General features: G+C 36.2%; 1 protein-coding gene across 5 annotated transcripts; it reads right to left on the bottom strand.

Moving 5' to 3' along the window:
* Positions 1–440: 440 nt before the first annotated feature.
* On the bottom strand, positions 441–26491 carry LOC141439455 (mitochondrial glutamate carrier 1-like). Of its 5 annotated transcripts, none has more exons than XM_074103746.1 (8): positions 20531–20596; positions 20058–20138; positions 17756–17890; positions 16441–16590; positions 14824–14957; positions 13966–14164; positions 12939–13073; positions 441–654 (listed from the first exon to the last, which is right to left on the bottom strand). In XM_074103746.1, exons 2-8 carry the CDS (start codon positions 20117–20119, stop codon positions 519–521), a joined length of 951 nt encoding a protein of 316 aa, XP_073959847.1. In that variant the 5' UTR covers positions 20120–20138; positions 20531–20596; the 3' UTR covers positions 441–518. The 5 variants fall into 5 exon arrangements, with proteins under 5 accessions (XP_073959847.1, XP_073959846.1, XP_073959845.1 ...); XM_074103745.1 differs by lacking the exon at positions 441–654 and adding an exon at positions 3792–5898; XM_074103744.1 differs by lacking the exons at positions 441–654; positions 20531–20596 and adding exons at positions 7338–11097; positions 26448–26491.

Raw genomic sequence — 26491 nt, 5'->3', positions numbered from 1 at the left:
TGTCAAATTTTCGGTTATGTAAATATTTATTCTAAGCTCGACTAATAAACTTATGTATGTTAGGCCCACTTGCAGTAAACACATAAATCTCGAGTTAGCGTTAAGCTCAGTTTAGTAGTGTCAAATTGTATGGAACTGTCAAGCTTAAGCCTGGATTAACTACTAAATCTAGATTTATTTTTTCCTGCAATACGGCCTTAGTTTGTTTCCTAACCGAAGTTAAATCACCGTAGCAAATCATATGTAAACAGTAGGTACAAAATGATGTATCCTTCAACCAGATATTTATTTATTAATAAAAATAACTGAAAAATATACAATTTAAATATTTACAAACAAGTTCATACAAAGACGTAGGTACCTATATACTAACTGACCCAAAGACGGAATTTGCAGAAATTGTCTATGGTAGAAAGAGATGGATATATAATTTTATATTTACTTTAAACATCTCTTTTGCAGTACGATTTCAACCAATTCTATCATCAAGTATATTTTCGAGTGTACCTACATCATAATCATAACCCGAACAACTTTTCAGCAAGCCCGATGTAGTAGATCGTCTGCGCGATGCCGAACAGAGGGGCAACGACCATCATACGACACGCGGCGCCTTTCAAGAACGCTGAAGTACCTTCTTTTGCCATAATTGACCTGTGCACAAACATGTAATGTATTGTAAACTATCCGTTACCCGCGGCCTCGTTCGCATGATCCAATGGGTATGGCAGTGGAATTGAAATTACGAAATTTCGCTATATTCTCATGGGAATTCTTAAATTTATCATTGTGGTTAATTTACGTTGTAAATAGAACATGTGAAAATGTCATGTCTTTTAGTGGTAGATATTTCGGAATTTTAAATGCATACGTCATAACCCCTGATAATAAGGGTATAAATGTATAGACTGGCAAAAAAAAAGAGTAGAAATTAAAAAGTGGCAACACTGTAGTGTCATCCCTTTCTAACGCTGTCAAACCAAAAAGGGAGGACACTACAATGTTGCCATTTTTTAATTTCTACTCTTTTTTGCCGGGCTATACAATTCCAAGACGGGCTGCAGACCGCAGCACTGCGGCTACAGTGCAGTCTGTCGCTTCTATTTAGAGTTGTGGATAACGCTCATTTCGAGGCTTAAAGACTCGAACTCTTAAGACTCCAGAGTCTTAAAGACTCGCCTATATTTGAGAATTGGATTGGCTTATTTTATGCATATGGATGCAAGAAACCATCTTTACGGCCTTTGAGTCGTTAAGCCTTGAAATGAGCATTTTGCACAACACTACTTCTATTCCATCCAATCCCAGCGCGGCGACATTTCGCGGCTGCATAACAGGTTATCCGGCAGGCCGTCTCAGTCACACCCGTACCTTCGCGTGAGACAGAACGTGTGAACGCTGTGCGGTTCGCGACACCACTGCAGGGCTACTCCGAAACTCGAAACTCGAAGTTCGTGTCGTGCGGTCCCTCTCCCTCTCGTATCAAACAGTGTAAGTGTCAGAGGGACCGCACGACACGAACTTCGAGTTTCGTGTTTCGGAGTAGCCTAGCTGGTGCTACGGCCTGCGGTCGCTGCGCGTCCCGGCCGGCTGCAGGCCCCGTGTGTTGCCGCGCTCGGAATGACTTTCATAGAGATTCATACAAACCAGTGGTGTAGCTTGCAGTCTTGGAATGAGGGCTATCGCGTATGAATAGAGGCGCTAGTGTAGCGTGAGGTCTCCGAAATGACAAATCTCATAGTTTTTGGAAGAGCTACGCGGGTTTATTTATAATTAGAATAATTTTGTGAATATTTTGCATTATCTGAAATTAATTATGACAAATATGCGTTCCGGGGCAATGAATGTCTGTGTTTTGAGACAGTTTTGTCTTTCGGAAACTTTTGTCCTCCCTTTTTTCCGAACAAAACGGGGACTATGGAACACTGTGGCATGCTCGATATTTTTATGGTACGGTTTTAAGGCGTATTAAATATAATTTTAATCTAAACTTTGTTTTCACGCCCGTAATAACAAACTTTGAAAGCCATACTTAAAAACCTCACGCAACAGTGCGCCATCTAGTGAGACAAAAAACGATATTAGCCCTCATTGTATTGTCCCATCAGCCAAATATGTGGTCTACTGCCCTAAAGTTGATAATCGTTTGCATGTCATACAACAATAATGCCAATACAATAGACGTGTCTGTCAATTTGAAAGTTTGACTTTAGCGACATGTTCATTTTAATTTGATAGGAACTTGTTTAAAATTGATAGATCACTTATTTGGCTGATGGTACTTAAAAGGCTTGAGTTTTTCCCGATAATTATACATTACAGTGTGAGAGAGTGACAAACACAGACGCACGCACTCATCCAAAATATGATAATACACCAAGTCGTGTCTCAACTCAACCAAGTAGAGATGTAGAATTAGGTACTTCAATACATACATACACCATACCTACATATTTACTGCCGCATGGTTTTGTTGATTGCATGATCATATTAAATTGTTGTTGTCAATTATACCCAGTTTTTTTTCCCAGATTAGAAATTTAACTCGCACTCGTTTCTGAACAATCCAAAGGCAGAAATTAAAACACTAACATACTAACACTTAGTAATGTTCAATAATGGAATGATGTTTTCGAGTTTGAGCAATAGGTTTCTAATGTGCAAAAAAGCGAAGTTTTTTGTAATGCTACTTTGAGGGTTTTACAGAATAAAAAAAAAATTAGTAACAAACATTTTATTATACCATTTATATCTGCATCTGTGCTTCTTACATCGAATGTTATTTAATGTTGTCTTTTTTTTTACACACCGTCGTGTTGTCATAGAATTTTATTCAGCTACATGATGTTTTAATTAACATGTTATGTGGCTTAATAATTTTCGAATAATTTTAACATTGAACAAGACCCTACCACTTGTCAGTCCGCCGGTAATTGGTTCATCGGTAGGTAGTTCTGCAAAAAGAGCTACAGTAGGTACGACACGATGTACTGAATAATGTTTTGCTTGTATTTTGTCGGATAAGTTCGTATTCGCCTTGCTTTCTCAATTGGCTTCAGTAAACTTCAGTGAGCAGTGCGGGTGTTGCAGCAGCCGCAAATCGCGTTGCTCCCAAGATGGGCTATGGATTAGCCCGAAACATGTCGAGCTAACCTCGATTTAAGACGTGAGTAATCCGGGACAATATCAATTAATATGGGTGTCTCACGGTAGTTTCATGTTCAAAATTCAGTGAGCTAGTTGAGAAAGCCAGATAAATACGAACTTTTTCGACAAAACACGACAATATATGCTCTACCATAAATGCAGTTTATTATGCCGAGCTATTAAGAAAGGTGCGACAAGCCATAGTCGAGAAACGAAGGGGCAAACTGAGCAAAGGCATTTTGTTTTTGCAAGACGTTGTTAGTGTTGTGTGCCGGTGTGATGGGGTGACAAATAAAAATGACCAAGTGCGGGTAGTTCGAGATACGAGTGCCGGTACTTTTTGTGATCAAGTGCGGGTAGTTCGAAGGATATATTCTGTGACTTCAGTGTACTCGTGACCACGGCCACTGTTATGTGGTTGAAACGTCGAGGTAAAAATTACTCGTGTTTTAGCGTGATAAGTCCCGTTTGTGGTATTTTGACTATGAGTGAAAATCGTGATTCTTTAAAAACGTTATATAGTAACTTGACGGCATTTCTAAAGAGACGTTCTGAGGGATATATTGGTCGAAAGTCAAAAGTGTTGTCACCAACCCATGTTGAAAAGTTTTTAAAAGAAGCTCCGGACAGCCTACTTCGCAACAAAGGTTAGTTGAACATGCAACTCGTGTGCATTGATAATTACACACTCAGCTTCCTTTTCCTTACCGCGCTCGCCTACGGCTCGCGCTTTCAATAATGCCTCGTGTGTAATGACCAACTTAGCACACTTGTATTATAATGTACTATTATACATATAGGTAATGCAGCGACACTCGCTATAAAGTAAATTAAATAGAGCAAATATTTCAACCCACAATCAAAGAAATATAATGATTTTTAATAGTACCTATATATATTTCTTATTTATATTATCCCCAAACAGTCTTTATTTAAATTGAAGGAAAATTAATTTAAAAAAATATAAGTACACACAACAAAAATTTCATCAACAAGCCCTAATAAATCTTAAACTAAATAAGTAACAAAACTATGGTAAAAATTAAATAATCTAATATCACGTTCAATTGCTCTAGGTGGTATATAAACGATAACCTAAGTATATCAATAACTTGAGCTAAAAGCGTAACAGTGATTCCTAGAACAAAATTATAAAAATATTTTATTAAAACTCAGCACGGGTTGAAGAGAAAAATTATTTTACACCTAAGAATAAGAAGAGGTACAATGAGGGCTATCGCGTATGAATTCGCCACTAGAGGCACTAGTGTAGCGTGAGGTCTCCGAAATGTCAAATCTCATAGTTTTTGGGTGAGCTACGCGGGTTTATTTATAATTAGAATAATTTTGTGAATATTTTGCAATATCTGAAATTAATTATGGCAAATATGCGTTCCGGGGCAATGAATGTCTGTGTTTTGAGACAGTTTTGTCTTTCGGAAACTTTTGTCCTCCCTTTTTTCCGAACAAAATAGGGACTATGCAACACTGTGGCATGCTCGATATTTTTATGGTACGGTTTAAGGTGCATTAAATATGACTTTAATCTAAACTTTGTTTTCACGCCCGTAATAACAGACTTTGAAAGTCATACTTAAAAACCTCACGCAACAGTGCGCCATCTAGTGAGACAAAAAACGATAGCCCTCATTTTTAAGTTGTCCCCACATCACATTATCTTTATTTTAACATGTGCTATATACATATATATATATAAAAATAACAATAAGAACAAAGAATAAAAACGCAAGAATAAAAACCAAGAAAAAAACATCATAAAAACATGATATAAGTAAATAAAATTGAGTACTACCTATGTTATGTTAGTGAATTTAATTAAATAGGTATATAGTGTTGTTGAATATTACTTCAACTTTCTAAGACATGATTTACAACTTAATAATGAAACGGTTCGACTCACGATTATAATAATAAGTCAGGAACAGTGCCCTTAGTGTAAGTTTTCGGTTAGAAAATACGTCTTAATCGCATTCGCGTTAAAATTTCAATTAGTATGCAAACACAAACAGCGCCTCTAGCGGAACGTTTGCAATGTTCGTGTTACCATACAAATTGAGATTTTAACGCGAACCCGATCGAGACGTATTTTGTAACCGAAAACTTACACTAAGGGCACAGTTTAATTATTTAGTTTTATGCTAAACATATATTTATGACACCTGTTTTTCGTTTAATGCAGGACTTCCACAACTCTATAATACTGCCAGCTTACTTCGTACTGGTCAGCCGATTTCCGCTTAGGAAGGGGGGCTAGGCTACTTTGAAATTTATATCTTATTTACCGCCCCTTTTGTTCGTTTTTGAGCGAGAAAATAGACGATAGCCAATCGTTTCCTCGCCGAAGTGAAACAACTGCCTTAGTACCTACATCACACCAATTTTGACCATTTTTAAGCACCCCCCTCTATTGTCACACGTATTGCTATGAAAATTACAAATATTTTATTCCGGTGTCACAAAGCGCCTGATCCCAAAAATGTGTGACGTATTTTATGGATGAGCCGAACGGCATGATACAAAGTTCGAACTTTATACTTAAGTAGATCTTGTGTCAACTTGAATTAAGCAGGCCTAAGTTACAGTTAAGGCCTATTTTACAGGCCGAACAATTTCTCGGCGAGTCCTATGTAATATATGGTCTGCGCGATACCAAATAGAGGCGCGATCACCATCATTCTGCATGCTCCGCCTTTGAAGAACGTCAACGGTCCCTCCTTTGTCACGATCGTCCTGTTTACAAAGTAATAAGTTATGTCCAGATATTTCATAATTTAATGACAGAATGTTCAGAAGATTATCTCCTTCTATTGTTAAGAAACAGTCTAATATACAATGTGTTAGAAATTAGCCAAGCGAAAAATATTGTCAATCCGAGTAAACTGTCATGTCATTCAATCGGAGGGCCTACTCCGAAGTTCGAAAATTGAAGTTCGTGTCGTACTGTCCCTCTCGCTCTCGTATTAAATAGTATAAGTGACAGAGGCACCGCACGACACGAACTTCGAGTCTCGAGTTTCATAGTAGCCCTGCGGATTTAAGATAAGCATTCTGCGTAGTTTACTCTTTAATTTTAGTGAATGAACTAGGGTTTGCACACTTTGTTTGCACATCAATGAAAAATTGCAAACATTTTTTTGGCTGTATACCATACAGTGATACTTACTTGGTTTTCAAACATTGTAAATGGACTAATTTGTAAGGGACCCCCAATTTAGGTACATACTGCAGAGCCCATGAAGTAAGGGATTGATGGACGAGTTTGGGGTATACTCTGTTTCTACGGCAGGCGAAAAACGAACATTGAAGAAGTATATCCTCCTAACGCCCAAGTCAATTTTTTGATTATGAACATCAAACTTTATGTCAGTCAGTTTGATTTAAAATGACAATAAGTCCTTTATAAAGGACTCTGGGCGTTATGAGGTTATGTCCGATGCACTTTTTTATCACTTGCTCTTAGTACCAATTTCCAAAGTACGGCTGTTAGTGGTCACTCAAGACAATAAAACTTGTTGCATGATGTTTTAGAATGACATTGAGTGATACATGCAAAAGGTTGCCCATAGTACATTTTTTCGCCTGCCGTAGAAACAAATTACTTACCTACCTATAGACGGCCGAGTCGTAGATAAGGCCGGATAAAACAAGTTCAGCAATCCCTGGTCTGGCCGAGGATTGTATAGTGCTTTTCTCAAACAATGTGATGAAATAATAAAATTAAAATAACCGCACATAAGACTAGGGCACATGCACGCTATTATTAAGGAATTAGAGTTCATGTATCGATATTTTTGATCACCTTGGCAGCTTCGAAATATAATTTGATGGCGACTGTACCACATACTGTTTTTTCTTCTATAATACATGCTGTATCAAATGGTATAAATAAATCATAAATGTTTTCTTTTTGAGATTGTTTTACTTTTGTCTTAGGAAGGTATTATTGTCAATTATATCTACTTGGTTTTTTCATTCAGATTAGAAATCTAACTCGCACTCAATAATCCAAAGGCAGAAATTAAAACAATAACGTATTAACACTTATTAATGGTTTAAATATATAATGTTTTGGAGCTTGAGCAATAGGTTTCTAATGTGAAATAAGCGAAGTTTTGTGTAGTCTGATTTTGTGGGTTTTACAAATTGCTATTCGGAATCAAAAAAGCGAATTAGTAACATAAACATTTTTATTGTACCAGCTATATCTAAAACAAGCACATCGAATGTTATTTAATGTTATCTTTTTTTCCTTTTTATTTTTAAATAACACACCGTCGTGTTGTCATAAAATTTTATTTAGCTACATGATGTTTTAATTAACATGTGTCATGGGAACAAAGGGTTTTTTAGCGGCCGAATATTTTTTTAATAATTTGAACATCGAACGAGACCCTTATCACTTGTTACTCCCGCGCCGGTTATTAGTTCAGTTCTTTGGTGGGTAGTCTGTATCATTTAATGAACATACTCCGCTATTTCTTACGCGACAGGATACCAATAATGGTTGAAACTCGAACTACCTGATACGCTGATACGGAAATCGGCAATTTGTTTGATTCGTTTGATGAAAATGATACTTAGTCAGCCAAATCTACGTATCGGATATATAGAAATGCATGCGAATACATATCGAGTTTAAACTCATAAACAAACTCAATGATCAGATTTTTTGGGCCATAACAAGAACCCGGAGATGAGTATTAATTGTTAATTGACATGACATGGATTATTATAATACGATAAACACAGCGACTTTATTAACTAACAACATTGTCAAGTTATTGTCTAAAAAAGATATCAGTAAATACTCGAATAAATTGTTAAGATAAAATATAAATTTTATTTTTCTTCCATTACCAGGAACACGGAAGCAGCAAAATAATGTTACAACACTGATTTCTGTTATATTATTGTATATTATTATATCGAACCATCTTTGTCATAGTAATCTTTTACAGTAGGTAATATCAGAACATTAATAATTGGGATAAGTGATAATATATTATTATCGTACACTCCGAGACTTATTTATATGTAATACTGCTTTTTATTGTTTTGATTTTGTCTGTTTCCTTTTTATTTGTATCCTTGGAAATGTTGATTTCTATAACAAGTAACTGAGTATGATATTATATTTGAAATATCACTTAAGAATACTTGAACTTCGATGGCATAACACATAATATTGAATCGGGGTTCCCTTTATATTTCATAATATCGATTCTCCGAATTACACTTCGCATAACAGGTATCTCATATATTTTTTTAGCCGAATGATACTTTTGCATAATCATCACTTTGCATAATTATCACTTCGAATAATAGTCATTTCTCAGAATATTACGTAGCAGATCAGACTCATATCGCCGAAAATACTTTTGCAGAATATTAAATAGCAGAACATTAGTATCACTGATTTTTATATGGCATAATGGTAAAATACTAGTTCGGACTATTGTATTTACACTGAATTTTAAATAGCGCTGACTTTAACATGGCGTAATGACATAGTTAAAGGAACTAACAGCTACCATAAGAATGGGTTAAGGTTAAAGTAAGGCCAGAAAAGTAAGCGTGCCACAACAGCGCGCGAGCCGAGCGAGAGAAGCGAGCGTGCCGCGGTAGCGGCCGGCGAAGCGCCAGAATCTTACTGCTGCCAATAAAGGTTTTAAGTTAATATAGAACTACAATTAATACAACGCTGGGGTGTTTTTAACGCTACAGCATTATACTGAGCCAGTGTCAGATTCACAACCGTAATGACACATAATAATATTAATAACTGGGTACCAAGCGTTTTCCCAGAGATAAGAACCAACTAGATCAATTTTTAATCCCCGAAAACCCCTACATACCAAATTTCATCGAAATCGTTGGAGCCGTTTCCGAGATCCCCGAAATATATTTATTTATATATACAAGAATTGCTCGTTTAAGGTATAAGATTGGGTCTTGTATTGTAAATAAATGTAATTTAATTGCAAGGAATGTTTAGTAAAATTTTATTTTGCTTTTTATTATCCTTATGCAAAGTAATATTATGAGATATATTTTTCTGCGTAGCAACTATTCGGACATATAAATATAATTCTCATCGATATTATGTGATGTTAATATTCGGCTTTACAAAATTATGAGAAATGATAGTATGAGAAAAAAATTATGCAAAAAGTAATTCGGTGATATGATGATTCTGCTAAAGGTTGATATGAGAAACGAAATTATGAGATTAGATTTTATGCAACGTATTAGTAAACCATTGAATCGTCATTGGCGTGTCATATAATAATATCTTATCAGTAAAACTGGATATAACTATAACTTCATGGCTACAATCTTTCATACATCGTTGAATTGACATACATTTAAAATTCGGGCTCTTGCGCCACGAGTAATTGTTTATCATGCTAACTAGTTAACAAACATGATATTATTGTCATTATAATTGATTAAACACACCAACGATAGCTACACACATAAACAATTAGTATGTAGATATGGATGACAGTCTGAAGACGTTTTAGAAGGTATCACACATTCTCAGTGAACACCACTACCTCAACATATTATATAATGTAGCGACATTTGCTAAAGTAAATTAAACAGAGTAAATATTTCAAACTACAATCAAAGAAATATAAGTAATGGGTTTTAAAAGTATACATTTCATATTTACATTATTTCCAAACAGTGTTTATTAAATTGAAAGAAAAATAATTTTAAAAATATATATACAATAAAAATTTCATCAACAAGCCCTAATAAATCTTAATCTAAATAACAAAACTATGGTAAAAATTAAATAATGTAATATCACGTTCAATTGCTCTAGGTAAGGTATATAAACGATAACCTAAGTAAAGTATATCAATAACTTGAGCTATAAGCGTAACAGTGATTCCTAGAACAAAATTATAAAAATATTTTGCTAAAGCTCAGCACGGGTTGTAGAGAAAAATTGTTTAACACTTCATGTTCATAAGAATCAAAATAAACTAGCTAACACGTCGCTTAAAGTGTAACTATCGGATATACTTATAAAAATAAAATAATGAAGTGAAATGCATTATGAAGATTAAAATTATAAAAGCAACCATGTTTGTTAGTGAATTTCACTGGCAACTAATAAATACTTAAGAGGTTTAAATTTAAAGTTGTCCCAACATTATCTTTATTTTAACATGTGCTGACAGAATAAATAACAATAATCATACAAAGTGAAAATAAAATACAAGAAACAACATCAAAACATGATATAAATAAGAGTGCTATTTTATGTAAGTTAGTGAATTTAATTAAATACATTATATAATGTTGTTTAAATATTACTTGAACTTTCTGAGACATATTTACTACTAAATAATGAAACGGTTCGACTCACGATTATAATTGTAAGTCAGGAACATTTTAATTATTTAGTTTTATGTTAAACATATATTTATGATTTCGTTTAATGCATGACATCTACAACTCTATGACACTACCAGCTTACTTCGTACTGGTCAACCAATTCCCGTTTAGGGAGAGGGGGGCTAGGCTACCTTGAAATTCGTATCTTACTGCCTCTCTTACCCTCCTATTAAATACTATTAGTTCGTCACACCAATTTTGACCATTTTTAACACCCCCCCTCCCTTGTCACACGTATTGCTATGAAAATTGCAATGAACCATTCACAAAACCGCGCTGTGAACTAATTTTGTGCGCCGTTTTGATGCAAGGAACATGCGTCTATACATAGATGTCATGTCGATGCTTAAGTAGGACTGGTGTTGTAAGTCTCGTGCATTTTAAAACAGGCTGAACAATTTCTCGGCGAGTCCTATGTAATATATGGTCTGTGCGATACCAAAGAGAGGCGCGATCACCATCACTCTGCATGCTCCGCCTTTGAAGAACGCTAGCGGTCCCTCATTTGTCAGGATCGTCCTGTTTACAAAATATTAAGTTATGCCTAGACATTTCATATTTTAATGACAGGATGTTCAAAGATTATCCCTTCTAATATACAATGTGCGTCAAAATAAATAAATAAATTACTAAGCGATAAAATATTGTCAACCGTAATATGCAGTCATGTCATTTAGCATAAACAATCTGCGTAGTTTACTCTTTAATTTCACTAAAATAGGGTTGGCTTGGTTAAAAAATTGTACATTTTTTGGCGGTAGGTATGTCATACAGTGATACTTGGTTTTCAAATATTGCAAATGGACTAATTTGTAAGGGACTAACAATTTACGCTATAAAAAGCAATTATGAATGTCGAAAATCTTACACCTGTTCGGAAAAACTCTGTGCTTTGCTGATAAGATAAATAAGGGGCTTTAAGAAGAACGTTTAAGAAGAACTACTTCACTTACTACCTTACTACTATTTTAATAACAAGAATAAATACTATTCTATTAGAAATGAAACTCAGATAACATACTCTATTGTCAAGAAATAATTACCAAGGTATAGAATATATTACTTTAACTACATCATAAAAATGATTTGCAAAATACATAATAGCAATACCTATATATTTCGATTAATATAAATACTTTTGGCGAACTAATATGGATAACTGTAATACAGCTTCAGTAAAATAATTATATGACATTCGGCACATGACAAAAATAACTATAAAAAAACCGAATGACTTACCGTCACTAATAAATTGGTTTCTAGGTTCCGTTTGCGATTGTTTTAATCACCCATATGTTAAAAATACTCTTTAAATTGTATATTTATTGACAAATTTAAAACAAATATTTTTTATTGTTGCGCGTTTAAAAACAACTTTATTAAAACGAATACGAACGAACGCATGGAGTAGTAGAGTTTCATTTCTAATAGTACCTATGTAATTTTAGTATCTCACCAAAAGAAGCATCATGTCAGGCACGTCATCACCATAGTAACTGTAGTAAATACTTTGGCATTAAAAAAAATTGGGCGCCTCGTGGGCACTATACGGTGTTTTAGTGCCTTGTAGCATGAAAATTATTATGCACTTTTCGTCGCGATTACTATTGCGCGAAGCTATCAAATGCTCTAAGAAATGCCGGGTACTGACAGTGACTAAGCAAGCTGCTTTAATTTACAAACTGCTGGGGAAACTCGAAAATCGAAGTTAGTATCGTACCGTCCCGCTGACGCTTATATTATTTAATACGAGAGTGAGAGGGATGGTACGATACGAACTTCGATTATCGAGTTTCGTAGTAGCCCTGCTGTATTAAGAACTTATGTACTTAAAATCATTGAAATCAGACAAAGCTTATACACACGTAAAGCAAATTCATATGCATGGACACTGCTCGATTGATGGGTTCTCTAATTTTTCGCGGAATATATTTTTTCGGACACAGTTGGGCATTTTCGGCGAAAACCCAGGATCCCTTGAGTGATTATGATTCAAACGCAATCAAAGTAAGGTTTTTGATCAATTCATTGGGACAGTCGAGGAAACTCAATGTACAGTCGAGCGCAAACATATGGACTTATCTAACCCTTCAAAAATATGTGCCACAGATTTTTATTCCGATTTAATAAGGCCGTATTTTTGAGTGGTTCGAATAGATACATATTTCTGCACTCGACTATACCAGAATAGATCGTTCAAATAGTCATTTTCATAATTATTTCTATGACAAATGTATGGAATTTGAACATAACATTTGCAGCGAATAGGTTAGGTAAGTACGTAATTCGGTTACTTGAACTTAACAATCCTGTGTCCATGGTACTAATCGACCCGGCAATCAGACATGGTATGTGCTTACGTGATGCAGTGGATGATGCCGTTGTACTGTGGACTGCCTTTGGCGAGCGATTGCATACGAGTCTTGACCACGTCGAGCGGGTTGACGGCGAGTGCCGCGGACGAGCCCGCGAAACAGCCCGAACCGAAAGACCACCTGCGTAAAGTTCAGAGGATAGTAATAAAAACTAAACTATTGCCTATTGCTTACCTCGCAAAATCTCTGAACTAAAAAAAGCTCAACTAAAAAAAGCTCATACGACGAATAGATACATACAGATATTTCGAAGCATTTTTCTAATTATGATGATGATCCGACCGATTGCGGCCATGGCGACCACTTCTACTCTTTTTGATTATATAACGTTCTTAAAGTATATTTGTAATAAATAAATATCTTTTCTAATTATAACAACGAAACTAAATTATATTTTGATTAGAGATGATAGATTAAATACGTGTTTTCTCAAATTTGACAATTTGACAAGCTTTTTGACTTTCACCACTTATAATTTTGATAGTTTGTTTGCTTCAAACCTTGCAAGTTACTTTCGATCCATTTCCAGTGGTCGGAATGACTTGTAATTTGGTATAAATATCGCACTCCTAGATCAAGAATATGTCCACTCAAAGTATTTCTGGAAGGTCTCAATTAAAATGGTGGATTATTTTAAATTGATATATGGGCCAATCAACTATTTTACCGACACTTTGGGCGTTACCAAAATTGTCTCTGGCGTTACCAAAAATCGTACTTCCAACAAGATATTTCACGCTTTAATAGGTTGAACTTACGAAGGATGGCATGTATTCATGTACACCATCTATTAAATTACAGAAAAAAACATGTTTACTTACAAAATTCTGCAATTATTTGAAAAATGTCGCGGACAGATTAGTGTGGGTAAAAAAGTTGATTGGCCCATACCTACTCTTGATCTAGAACTGCGGTATGTAGGTTAGATGAGAATAGTCAACACAAACTAAAGTCAGCAAAAAAGCTTAAATCAAAAATGAATTTTTCAACTAAAACTTAGGCTAAAAGTTACCAGAAAGGCGGCGATCCACCGGGCTTATCCTTGGGCCCCATGTCATTCAGGATGGCGAAGGTGGGAAAGTATACGACGCTGAAGGAAACGTCCCTCGCGCCCGTGGCGCCCACGCCGCGGTACAGGCCTAGTATGCCGCGCTCTTTCAGCAGCCGCCGTGTCAGCTGCATTGCCGTCACGCGCTCTATTGTCCTGCCCTCTGCAAAAATATACAAAGGTCAATCAACTTTTAACCTCGTAACACCCAATGGAATACCTCGCACGCCACGGTCGTCTATATGTACATGACCAACCAACATTAGACTGTATTCTTTGTATTGTTAATGTGTTGGTCGAGCCGGTTGGATTTGTTTAGTGATTTGTGAAAAGTTCTGAAATACGTCAATGAGTTAACGAGCCGAACTCGTAAAGTCAACTCGTTTTATGTTATAAGTTTATGAGTTATGACCATTTAAAAAAATCTTAAAAATTTAAGGATTAAGCGGGATATAACTATGACTAATATTGCATTAGGACTGTCAAAAATTATGCGACTAGAGACCTAATTGTCTAACGCACTGACTCTCTGATCTCTTTCTAGACGCTTCCTACCTCTACGCTGTGTGACAGAAAGAAGTGGTTAAACGATTAAGATTCCAAGTGTGTCAATTTTATTTTACATGTGTCTGACCGTGATTGACCCCTATCACTATCATTATCACTAATGTAAAGTGCAGATGAGGCCAAAGATGCATCTCACTGGTTCTGTAACAGCCTATTCACTCTAGCTTTGAAGAGCCCTAGATTGTATTTATCCGAAAATACATTGCAGACGACGGGAGAGAATTCCATATGACAATATGGCCTCTAGGCACTAACCTGCTTTAGCAGCTGCGGCGAGTCGACCGGCGTCCTGCATCTGTATTTTGAGCAGTTCCATGGGCGTGGTGACGACGATCTGGCACGCGCCCGCCATCCCGCCCGCCAACATCTGACGCGGTATCGGCAGCGTCCTGGAGTCAAACAAGATGCAAGTTTTCTATTATGACGACAGAAGCAATGAGAGCCGGCCCCATTCGGCTGCCTTCGAAACCAAGATTCGAAACCAGTTTCTAAATAAGAATAGTATTTCTTCTTTCGAAATTGGTTTCGATAAAAGAATAACCTTGGTTTCGAAGGCGGCCGAAGGGATGAGGGCTATTTGACAGGCGAAATATCTTGACTAAATGAGCCAATTGCAAGCAAGAGCTTGCGTCAAACGGTCCTCACGATACTAACGCCATCTAGCTATTTCGCCTGTCAAGTATCCCTCATTCAAGACGTTAAAAATTGCGTTCTTAATCCAAGGAAAGAAAAAATAAAAACTGCAAATGATCTTGACTCTCCGATCCTGCTCGCTCGTAAAAAATAGCTACCTACCTAATAAGTTTTCAATTTTTAATCTACTTCAAAAAGGGAGGAGGTTCTGTGTTTGAATGTTTGTATGTTTTTAAAATGATTTTTCAAACAAGAATAAGGTGATTTAGCCTTTTGTCATTACACGACACAACTATAACTTTGAACACTAGGGCTGTAACACGCCTAATGTGAATTCCTACTTGCCACTTGCGTATATTTTGGGTCAAGAAGTGGTCCTATTGGGTGGGTTAAAATTGAAATCAATTGTGTAAAAAATAAAATCAAAAGTAAATAATAAAAATATCATAATAGAGATTGAGCTTGAAGGATCTATTATTTATGAAACAACAAAGCAATCCTTTCTGAAATTAAAAAATAATTATCTGTTATACGATAACCTGGCAGTTATAAGTAATAAAACGTTATCAGTGCTTAGCTTGTATCATAATAATATTATTTCATATACCCATATTCATGTATAAAAATAAATGATAAATCATGTAATCTCTGTTATTCTAACAGAGTGTCAGTAGATCTTAATCTGATTGATACAAAAGATCTATGAATTGCATAAGTATTGTAAAAGGCCTCATCAGTATGATACTTCTTGAATAAGATTCTAGAGCAATGAACATTTCAACCCAAAATAAAAGCTTTTTCAGATTACAGTGAACAAAAACAATTTTGATCATGAACCTACTGTGAGACTCACTCATATATTTAATAAAATTAATCCGGATAACTCATAGCTTACATGGAGTTTAGCTCGACATGTTTCGGGCTAATTCGCAGCCCTTCGTCTCGGAGAAACGGACGAACGCCGCCAAGTCGCGTTAATTATCCCAGCTAAACTCGATTTAAGACGTGAGTTATGAGGATTAATTTAATTAAACAAAAACAATGATTGAAAGCAGTGGTTGAAAGACAGTGTTGGCTTCTGAGTCTCATTATTTACATTTGTCATCATTGCTTTTAATGCCATTAGTATCATCCATGCCATCAATTAATCACATAAATAAGAAAAAAAAAGTGGTGACTTCATTGGTAATTGTATTTCCATACAAAACCTTGGACAGCCTATAAAAGAGAAACACTCACCCGTCCTTAAGAGTGAGGTAGTGTCGGAACATATCGTTGCAAGCCAGTTTGATTGCCTTCTCTGGAGTGATGAGCAGGATGTTCACACCAGAACCCCGGTACATGCCGAAATAACCTTCAGCAGCATAGGTCTTCCGGAAGCAATCCAACCTTAACAAAAAAAAATATGGTATTGATCTATCTGAATAACCTAATCATACTATACATAATATGGCTTTATCTCAACTATATCTATATATTAGATATCTCGCGCAAATTTCTCTGCGTCCCATCCCATGTGAACTTTGCTTGCTGCTTTACTCGGTGATAAAATATGTAGCTTTCAGAAAAATAATAAACAATTTTTTTTGTTTATATTATTGGTTGTCTTTATCAACATAAGCGCGGTCCCAGCGTACTGATGATGCCGCTTAGGGCCATTTTTATACCCTCCCCCCCCTACCTCTTACCACAACTATTGGATGAAAATCGCAATAATTCTGTTCCATTCTCACAAACCAACTGGCTCCTCCCCTTCCCCCTAAACGTATAATATAATTTATGAATGATTCCTTATAGATGTGAAACATGTAGAGTACAGTCACTTGCATTAATATCTGCCACAGCGGCATGCAAAAATATCTGACACCTACCAGATCTAGAAATAGATTGGTATCAGATATTTATGCACGCTTTTTTGTGCCTGTATATTGTAGAGTTTACCCGCGGCTTCGCACGCGTAAACTATTCGATCTGGAGTTACAATTTAAAATTCCGGGATTTTACAAAATTCCCGTAAGAAATCCCAAAATTTATATCGTAATCTTCATTGAGGTGTTGTGTTAAGAACAACTATCCCGTGGGAATATTGGAATAAACGTAGCCTATGTGTTATTTCAGACATCCAGCTATTTACATACCAAATTTCATGACTCTAAGCCCAGCGTAATCTGGCGCGCAGCAATGAATGGGCTTTACACACTGCAATACAGGATAATGAATAGATTTCTTTTCCCTGAATGGCAACACTGGCATAGATAATAGATCGCTCGTTTTTGGCTCGAATTTCGAACTTGTGATTTTATTTTGCTTAATATACAAAATGTACACACCCAATATCATATTTTCTCAAGTTTTTCGCGAGGTCAAAGAGTCGAATTGCTTTAAAATTCCAGAGAAATAATGCATTGTTTGGGAGAAACGTGTCAAAATGGTGTTGTAGAGCGCCATCCTGCTCTGTCCCGTTTTTTCCCGTTCTGGCGGTTCACTTTTTTAATTATAGATGCTGGTGATTGTATCAATAAATATGTTTATTTTTAAATGCAACTGTACTAACATGCTTTTATATTGTTTCTCTCCATTGGGCCCGACGGTTTGGTTCTGTAGGCGAGTCTTCACGAGATCCAGAGGGAACACCACGGACACGCCGATGATGCCTGCAATGCCGCCATTGATGATCTTTGGTAGGAGTCTGAAACAATCGCTAACTTTCTTGCAAAGCAGCACTTTTGGCACCATTTTGTAACCTGTTTATTAATAAGAGGATTAACCCCTCTGATTTTGAGAGGAGGCCTGTGCCCAGCATTGGGACGTAAATAAGATGGGATGATAAATAAGAGGATTAGGGTCCTTCTCGCAAAATAGCAATGGACAGGTTTTAATACTCATACATAATACTCGTATTACTAAGCCAAAACCATGACAGTAAACTAGACTAGCTTTCATTCATAACGGCAACAATAGTGATGGCCTTCCTTCACACTAAATAATAGTAATGGAATACTCAATGTTTTTCGTCTATACTTTGCATAATATTAGTTGATCCTGACAGCAGATACAAATCGTTTTTACTCTATGATTTTGTCATGGTCATAGACTCTAACTGTAATGAACTTTAACTATTATTACAAATCTAAGTTTATTCTTTTCTTTTTTTTTCGAGGCTTAAGTGCACCTGTGTTTAGCCAGCCTTGATGGGTTTTTGCTTTTAACAGTTCTTAATATGGCAGGACATAAAAACATATAGATGTAACACACATTATGTAATTGATTCATGGGCCAATTTTCCTGGCTTAATTGCAGTCAACTGCAATTAAACTTAATTAAACTTTCATTAGAATTACATTCAACAAATAAAATTTTTGAAGTCCTTGGTTTTATTTTTAGCAAAAAATATTGTCACTATTCACCTAATTAACCTAAGCTAATTTAGCAACTGGATCTCCACCTCCTGGTAAAACAAATTCGCAGAATAAACATAGGCCAGGAAATACCAATAAGCATAAGTTTTTGTAATCCTTAGTTAGTTCCTTACCTTTATAATATAACTTGTCAAATGGGTCCAATACCCATGCAGTCAGCTAATATTATCCCACTAATGTAATAAATGCGAAAGTTTGTAAGTCTGTTTGTTTATTTGTTTGTTACTTGATCACGTCTAAACCGCTGAACCAATTTAGATGAAATTCGGTATACAGATAGTTTGTGTCCCGGGGAAGGACATAGGATAGTTTTTATCCTGGAAAATTGCACAGTTCCCGCAGGATAGTGAAAACCGAATTCTACGCGAATGGAGTTGCAGGTAACTGCTAGTACATACATAATAAACTGTTTACTCTGGGTAGTAAGAAAATTTAGTTTCTGTATACAAATACACTTTGTATATGTATACATAACTATAGCAAGCCTCACTATATTTAAATAGGTTAGTGTTGTTAAATAGGTGCAGTATTGATGCCCAACAGTAATTTAAAAGTCCCTGAGTTTGTTCTACATTGTACACTAAAGTATGTCTTCATTAATGATATTGTTGGCATTGCCAAATGAGTCTTGGGTCTCCCACACACCAAGCAGGCAATATGCCAAGTAAATAGTGATATTGCTGAATATTAGAATTGAAAAATGCGACTTAAATTTTAGACATTAAGTATAGAATAGAAGATAGAAAAATGGTATAAAAGTAAAAAATATTAAAGCACTGTATTATTGTAGTACAACTTAAGTCTCAAGTAGTTTGCGATACAAAAATGGATATGTAGGACTTAATTAAACTTCATCCATTTAAGTTTCAATGCAAGAATATTTAACAGTTTAAATTATGTACAAGTAGGTATTGACACTGTGTAAAGATTAACAGATATTAGGTTTGACATTCAGATTTTTAGGAAGCCCAAATGTGATGTATACTCCAATTTTGTAACTTATTTATAATTTATTGTTTTCATCAGAGCCAATTTTAGTGTCACAATACTGGGCTAAGGTGTGTGGACTGATAACATGCTGGTTTAGTGCCACAAATGATAAAATTAATATAACAGATTAAAATATATCACTGAGCTTGTTAAGTCTGCATAATAATAGTTAGTATAGTATAGAGTTAGCTAAGCACTTCCTATCTATTAGCATAAAAAGTTAGTACATTACTTAAGATTCATAATCAAGGAGAGGCCTTGAAAATAAACAAGTTACTCATAAAGTGGCTTTTATTGTTTCTGAGTGCAATATATAAAAACTGGTCAGTAGATTGCGCAATTCTTTGTAAAACTTGTAACTAAGAGAAAATCTGATAGATAATCAATACTTTTAATTTTCAGGGATAAAAAAGAAGGCAGTATTTAATATGAAGCAATAGTACTTACGCAAATTGCTTTGGTGGCTCGGGGGGTTTATCGGCTGCCTTTACGACCATAGCGGCTAGCATTGTTCCGATTTTTTAGTTACTGTAAAAAATATTAATTTAAATAATTTGAAATTATGTTACAAAGCTTGACTGTAAGGTGCACCTGCTCGCTTTGAATTAAAGGATTGGTCATTTGAGCACAAGATTTATTCATAAAACATTATATTAGTTATAAAAAAATGTACCGAAGTATAGTGTTAGCTACGAAACGAACAGAAATCAATACGCTTGGATGTTACTGAATTCCATTGACCCGTACAGAGGCTATTTCAAAACTTGAAGATAAATAATCTTTATGTAGGACGGAAAAGATTGGAACAATATGTTATTAACTACAATTGAACTCCAATTTATTGGATTATCCAATTACAACCACGGCCAGCAATCAAAATGTGCCGCCACATATTTACGTAACTAATCGCACGTACCTACCAGTGAAAGATATTTTTTAAAACATTGGTGTGGGATTTCTTTAACTGATTTTAGGACATGGTTTTATTAAGTTGCATACAAAAATTTCAAGACAGGCACTACATGAAAGGAATTATGACAGGCTTGTGCTGATCGTCTCTGTCCTGTCACTGCTGACAGCCGACAGCCGGCCGAGTCAAATCAATCAAGCACAATATTATAGGATAGGACGAACAAACGAGGAATAAACGAACAATGACTACGCAGTGGCAACACTGTCGTATGAATGTCAGTCATGCTCATGCCACAGACAAGACCAAGACCATCAAAATAGTAAAATGAACTTGACTATAGAGATCCAAGTAAACTAAAGTAGGCAACTTTGAGTATTTATATAGAATAGATGAATACTCAAAGGTAGGCAATGACATTACATATAAACTGACAGTAGATATGTTACTACCGCCCTCGACTTGAAGATTCATAAACGACCCAATTGTCTCGTGTCGCAATCAGTTTACCTCAAACAAGCCACGGTGCGAGGTCCGTGACAGTCAATGTGAGAATGTGACAGATGAACAAATCAATATAAAATGCCGTCGTGTGTGTTTCGAAAATGCACAAATTATGGTGCTAAAGTGAATAAAGCTCAAAGGATCACACATTACATGTAGTATTTGTTTTTTAGTACGTATTTTTAGTTAATTCTAAGTTTTTCGTACAAAATACAAATGCTAAGACATAGATTAAAAATCAGATGCGACAACGTAGGTATCAATATGGCGTGATAAATCATATTATGATATGATTCAGATATTGTGCTGTGGCATTGATATTGGTATTCATTTGAATAATAATATTATACTATGTGATGATATTCTTGAGTAAAACAGGGTTTAGCACAGTTAAGCTGCTTTACTGAGATACGAAGGAAAAACATGCACTATTAGGTAGCCATCTTTTTATTCGAGAGACAAAACACAACACTGACATAACAAAACTCAAAAGACCATAGACTTTATTGCTACTCTAACACGCCCCTTCAATAAAGTCCATATAAAAACAAAAAACAGCATCTAGGTACCACCTGCAACATTACCTCAACAAAAAATATGCTAACCCTACTACAGTAGACATAAAAAATAAGTAAACCCGCCCCTTCAAAAATAACAAAAGAACAACACAATACATTATAGAGACAGCCCTAACTTTTCTCTAAAATATAAGAACCTTGGACTTGCCAAAGATTTGGTAAATAGATCGGCAATTTGATGTTCACTTTTTAAATACTTCAACACAATCACATTGCTGTCTATTTTCTCTTTTATAAAGTGATATTTAATATCCAAATGCTTTACCCTTTTATTATTCTCAGGATTAATTCCTATATTTATTGCAGCCTGATTATCAACATTAATTATAACTGGACTAGACACCCACTGAAAATCATGCAAAACATTTCTAAGCCAACATGCCTCAGTTATACACGAGCTCAGAGCTAATAATTCTGCTTCTGTTGAAGACAGACTTACTGTACTCTGCTTTCTGGACGACCAAGATATAGCAGAGCCAAATAGTTTAAAAACAAAACCTGTTGTTGACTTACGATCATTAACATCCCCTCCCCAATCGGCATCAACATAACCACACAAATCAGTTTGGTCATCCGCCTTATAGATAAGCTTCAAGTCTAATGTTGCATTGATGTACCTTAAGACACGTTTCAGAGCTTTATACAAAGGTTCATCAGCATAACTTTGAAATCTGCTTAAATATGAAATGCTTGTGCATAAATCTGGCCTAGTACATAAAGCTGCATACATTATTGACCCAATAATTTGCCTACACCTGTTTTCTAAATTTTTATCACAATCCTTACTTTTACTTAAGCTCAACTTACACTCCATTGGAGTCGAATGTGGTTTCGAATTTGTCATATGAAACTTTTCCACAACCTTTGTCAAATAATTTGACTGACTAAGTTTAGTGACCCCATTTGTCAAATCTTGAGTTACCTCAATACCTAAGTAATTAGTCATTACACCTAGATCCTTCATACTAAATTTACTGCTTAAATAAAGCTTTAAGTCTTGGACCTCACTTTGGTTTGAACCAAATATGCAAATATCATCAACAAATACTAATAAGTAAAGTTTACCCTCTGAGGAACATTTTGTGTACAAACAAGAATCATTTTGGGACCGAATAAACCTTTCTCAGCTACTACTGAATCAAACTTTGCATTCCAACATTTAGGTGACTTTCTTAAACCATACAAACTTTTATTCAATTTGCCTACCTTACTATCTCTATCTTTATAGCCTAGTGGCAATTTGACATAAACTTCCTCCTTAATGTCACCATACAAGAAAGCACTTTTAACGTCCATATGATGAACTGGTAATCGTAACTTATTCGCTATAGCTAACAGAAGTCTAAAAGTTGAAATTTTAGCTACAGGAGCATATAACTCATACAACTCATAGTCATCATTCTGTTGGAACCCTCTTGCTACAAGACGAACTTTAAATTGGTTTGGGTTTCCATCACCATCATATTTAACTCTGTAAACCCACTTGGTGTCGATGACCTTCTTGCCTTCTGGAATTTCTACCTCAGTCCAAGTATTGTTCTCAGCCAAAACCTTCAACTCGTTTTCCATGGCTTCATGCCACTTCTCACTATGTTCACAGTGTACAGCTTCCTCATATGTTGCAGGTTCATTTAAAACACACAAGAAAGCAGTGTCACAGGAATCTAACCAATGTGGCCTTCTTACTATCCTGCCACTACGAGTCCTTACTTGTTCTTCATTTTGCTTTTCAGATTCCTGATCTGGAGGAACTTGCTCTTCTGATTTATCTTCTTCATCTTGCTTTTCAGATTCTTGCTCCACTTCATCACTCTCTAAGAAATCTAGTAAAATAATCTCTCCTTCTCTGTCAACCCTTGTTACTTCTGTTTTTTCATTTATAAATACAACATCCCTTTGAATCACTACTGTCTTCTCCTTCTCTAAATAAATTCTGTATCCTTTAGAATCCTCATATCCCATAAATACTCCTTCCTGCACCTTTGAATCTAATTTCAGCCTCTTTGCTTTTGGGATATGTGTCCAAACCTTTGTTCCAAAAATCTTATTAAATTTAAAAATGTCGTAACACTTTCCTGTCCATGCTTGATATGGAGTCTCACCCTCAGTGTTACTTTTACTCGTCCTGTTCAGAACATAAACAGCGGTATTGATGGCCTCTGCCCACAGCTCTTTGCTCAACTTCTCACTCGAATGCAACATCGTTCTGGCCGCTTCAACCAAAGTTCTCATTTCCCGTTCTGCGCGGCCATTTTGTTCAGGCGTGTATACTATTGATGTTTCGTGGATAACCCCTTTAGCATTAAACAGTGCCGCCATTTCTCTGTTTATGAACTCTGTTCCATTATCAGACCGAAACTTCTTTAGTTTTGAGTTTAACTGGTTTTCGGCAGTGGTGATGAACATTTTCACTTTCTCGGGTACTTCAGACTTTTGTTTTAGGAAGTAAACAGTGCGAAATCTCGTAAAATCATCTTTAATGAGCAAAAAATATCTAGCTCCTCCCAAAGATGCAACTTCAAACGGACCACAGACGTCAGCATGGACCAGCTCCAAAGGCTGCGTCGCGCAACTGTCGCTTTCACTAAAAGGTTGCCGATGCGCCTTCCCCTTTATGCATGGCACGCATTTTTCGTTGTCATCGCTGAATTGTATGTTATTACGTCTTAGAATTGACTTTACATGCTCCATATTTTGATGGCACAATCTCTCATGCCACTCACCCAAACTCACGGTTAGTGCGCATTGAGCATCACGCATAAAGTTCATAACATAAAAGTTCCCTTCCCTCACACCAGTTTCGCACAAAACGTTATTTTTGAAAATTTGACATTTGTCCTTAGTAAGGTCCACAGTATAACCCTTACTCGTAGCACTCGACACAGAAAACAGATTTATTTTTAAGTCCGGCACATAAAGCACTTCGCATAGTTTATTATTAATAAATTGTACTTCCCCAACTCCTAAAACCGGCAAACGACGTCCGTCACCAACAATAACAAACCGTTCGGAAGTTTGACGAAATGACGTTGACGTAAATAAGTCGCGTTCAAAAGTCATGTGTTCACTTGCGCCACTGTCAACCACCCACTTTGACGAGTTTAACAGCTGTTGTCTATTACAACCATCGAGACTAAGTGACATTGCTTGACTTACTGTCACTGCTGAAAAAGCGTTACTTTTATGACTGTTGTGTTTGTTCGAATTTTCCCCACGAATGTCCTGCCGCACAACAAACTTTTCACGCTTTGGGCACTGATATTTTAAATGTCCGGTCTTATGACAAATAAAACACTTCCTAGTGTCTGTGCTACTCTTGCACTGCTGTATAAAATGTCCAGCACGACCACACTTGAAACACTTTAGATTTCCACCACTGTCTCTGTTCTGTTTTTGCACGTAAAGAGCCACATTTTCACCCTCACAACTCTTCGACTGCATCCTCTCTTCTTCCACTAAAAGTCTTGCAACTAAGTCATCATAATTTTGTTTCTCTGGGTCGACTGATTCCCAAGCCGAAACAAAATGACTGTACTTGTCAGGCAACGACATCAGGACTTTTGTGATGATAAGCTTATCGGAAATATCTTCACCAGCCTGTTTCAATAAGCTTTTAACTTCCTGCAGCTTCGACAAGAAAACTGACATCTCCATACCCTCTTCGTATTTAAAACTGAAGAAACGCTGCTGAAGTAGGTGTATGCTTGTACTTGACTTCTGCTCATACACGCTCAGGAGCTTACTCCACATCTGAGCAGCAGTCTCACATGTCAAAACATGAATCATGGCACTCTCACTGAGCCTTGTAACCAACAGACTCTGGGCTTTTGCATCCCTCTTAGCCCAATCTTCCGCATTTTGAGTGGTCTTGACATCCGTGCCTTCTGCTAAGCCCAGCATATTCTGTGCCCTTAGCAGCACTTTCACTTGGAACTTCCACACACCCCAGTTCCGCGGCCCCTCGAGTTTGATGACTCCTTGATCCATTTCCCCGGTATCAAGTGCAGTCTACCGCCACAAAGACTTTGAATCTGCGAACGTCTGATGCAGTGCCTCTATCCCTAGCTCCGCTTTCACACCCAGACGCCGATAACCCCGCAGATCAACAGCTCCTCATTCGCCTTCACTCACAGCAGCTTCTGAAGCCTTCTGGGCCCATAACCTGATGATATTCTTGAGTAAAACAGGGTTTAGCACAGTTAAGCTGCTTTACTGAGATACGAAGGAAAAACATGCACTATTAGGTAGCCATCTTTTTATTCGAGAGACAAAACACAACACTGACATAACAAAACTCAAAAGACCATAGACTTTATTGCTACTCTAACACTCTGACTGTAACTGTAAACTTGGGAATTACCTCGAATGTACCTACGCAATACTTCAATGTGCCTTAATTGAAAAAGTTTGCAGCAGGAATATTGTTTTTTAACGTTTAAACTGCCATACTCCTTGGCATTGTGCAATAATTTTGGCTCCACGATTTTCGGGGATCAAATAAGACATATATGTCCTTTATTCGCAGATACCGAAATTTTCACGGCATTTTTGAGCTGTCATAGTGACTTCTCACTTATCGACTCTACCTAAAGATATCGATAATGATATTATCGTAAACTAATAATCGAAATGTATTTTATAAAGTCACTAATGTAACACTTATTAGCACTACAACAGACTTTGAATATGAAATTGAATTATTAAATTAGAAATTATTCATTGTTTTCAATGCATAATCCACTTTTATGTCTATTTCCCATTTTTGACTGAGATCGCTCTTTAATTTTGAACATGAAACTACCGTGAGACTCACTCATATTAAATGATATTATACGGATAACTCACGTCTTAAACCGAGTTTAGCTCGACATGTTTCGGGCTATTTCGTA

The sequence above is a fragment of the Choristoneura fumiferana genome, chromosome 20 (assembly GCF_025370935.1).
Source record: "Choristoneura fumiferana chromosome 20, NRCan_CFum_1, whole genome shotgun sequence".
NCBI classification, from domain to species: domain Eukaryota; kingdom Metazoa; phylum Arthropoda; class Insecta; order Lepidoptera; family Tortricidae; genus Choristoneura; species Choristoneura fumiferana.
The sequence above is the reverse complement of the archived record's forward strand: the minus strand, read 5'-3'. Positions and strand labels throughout refer to the sequence as shown.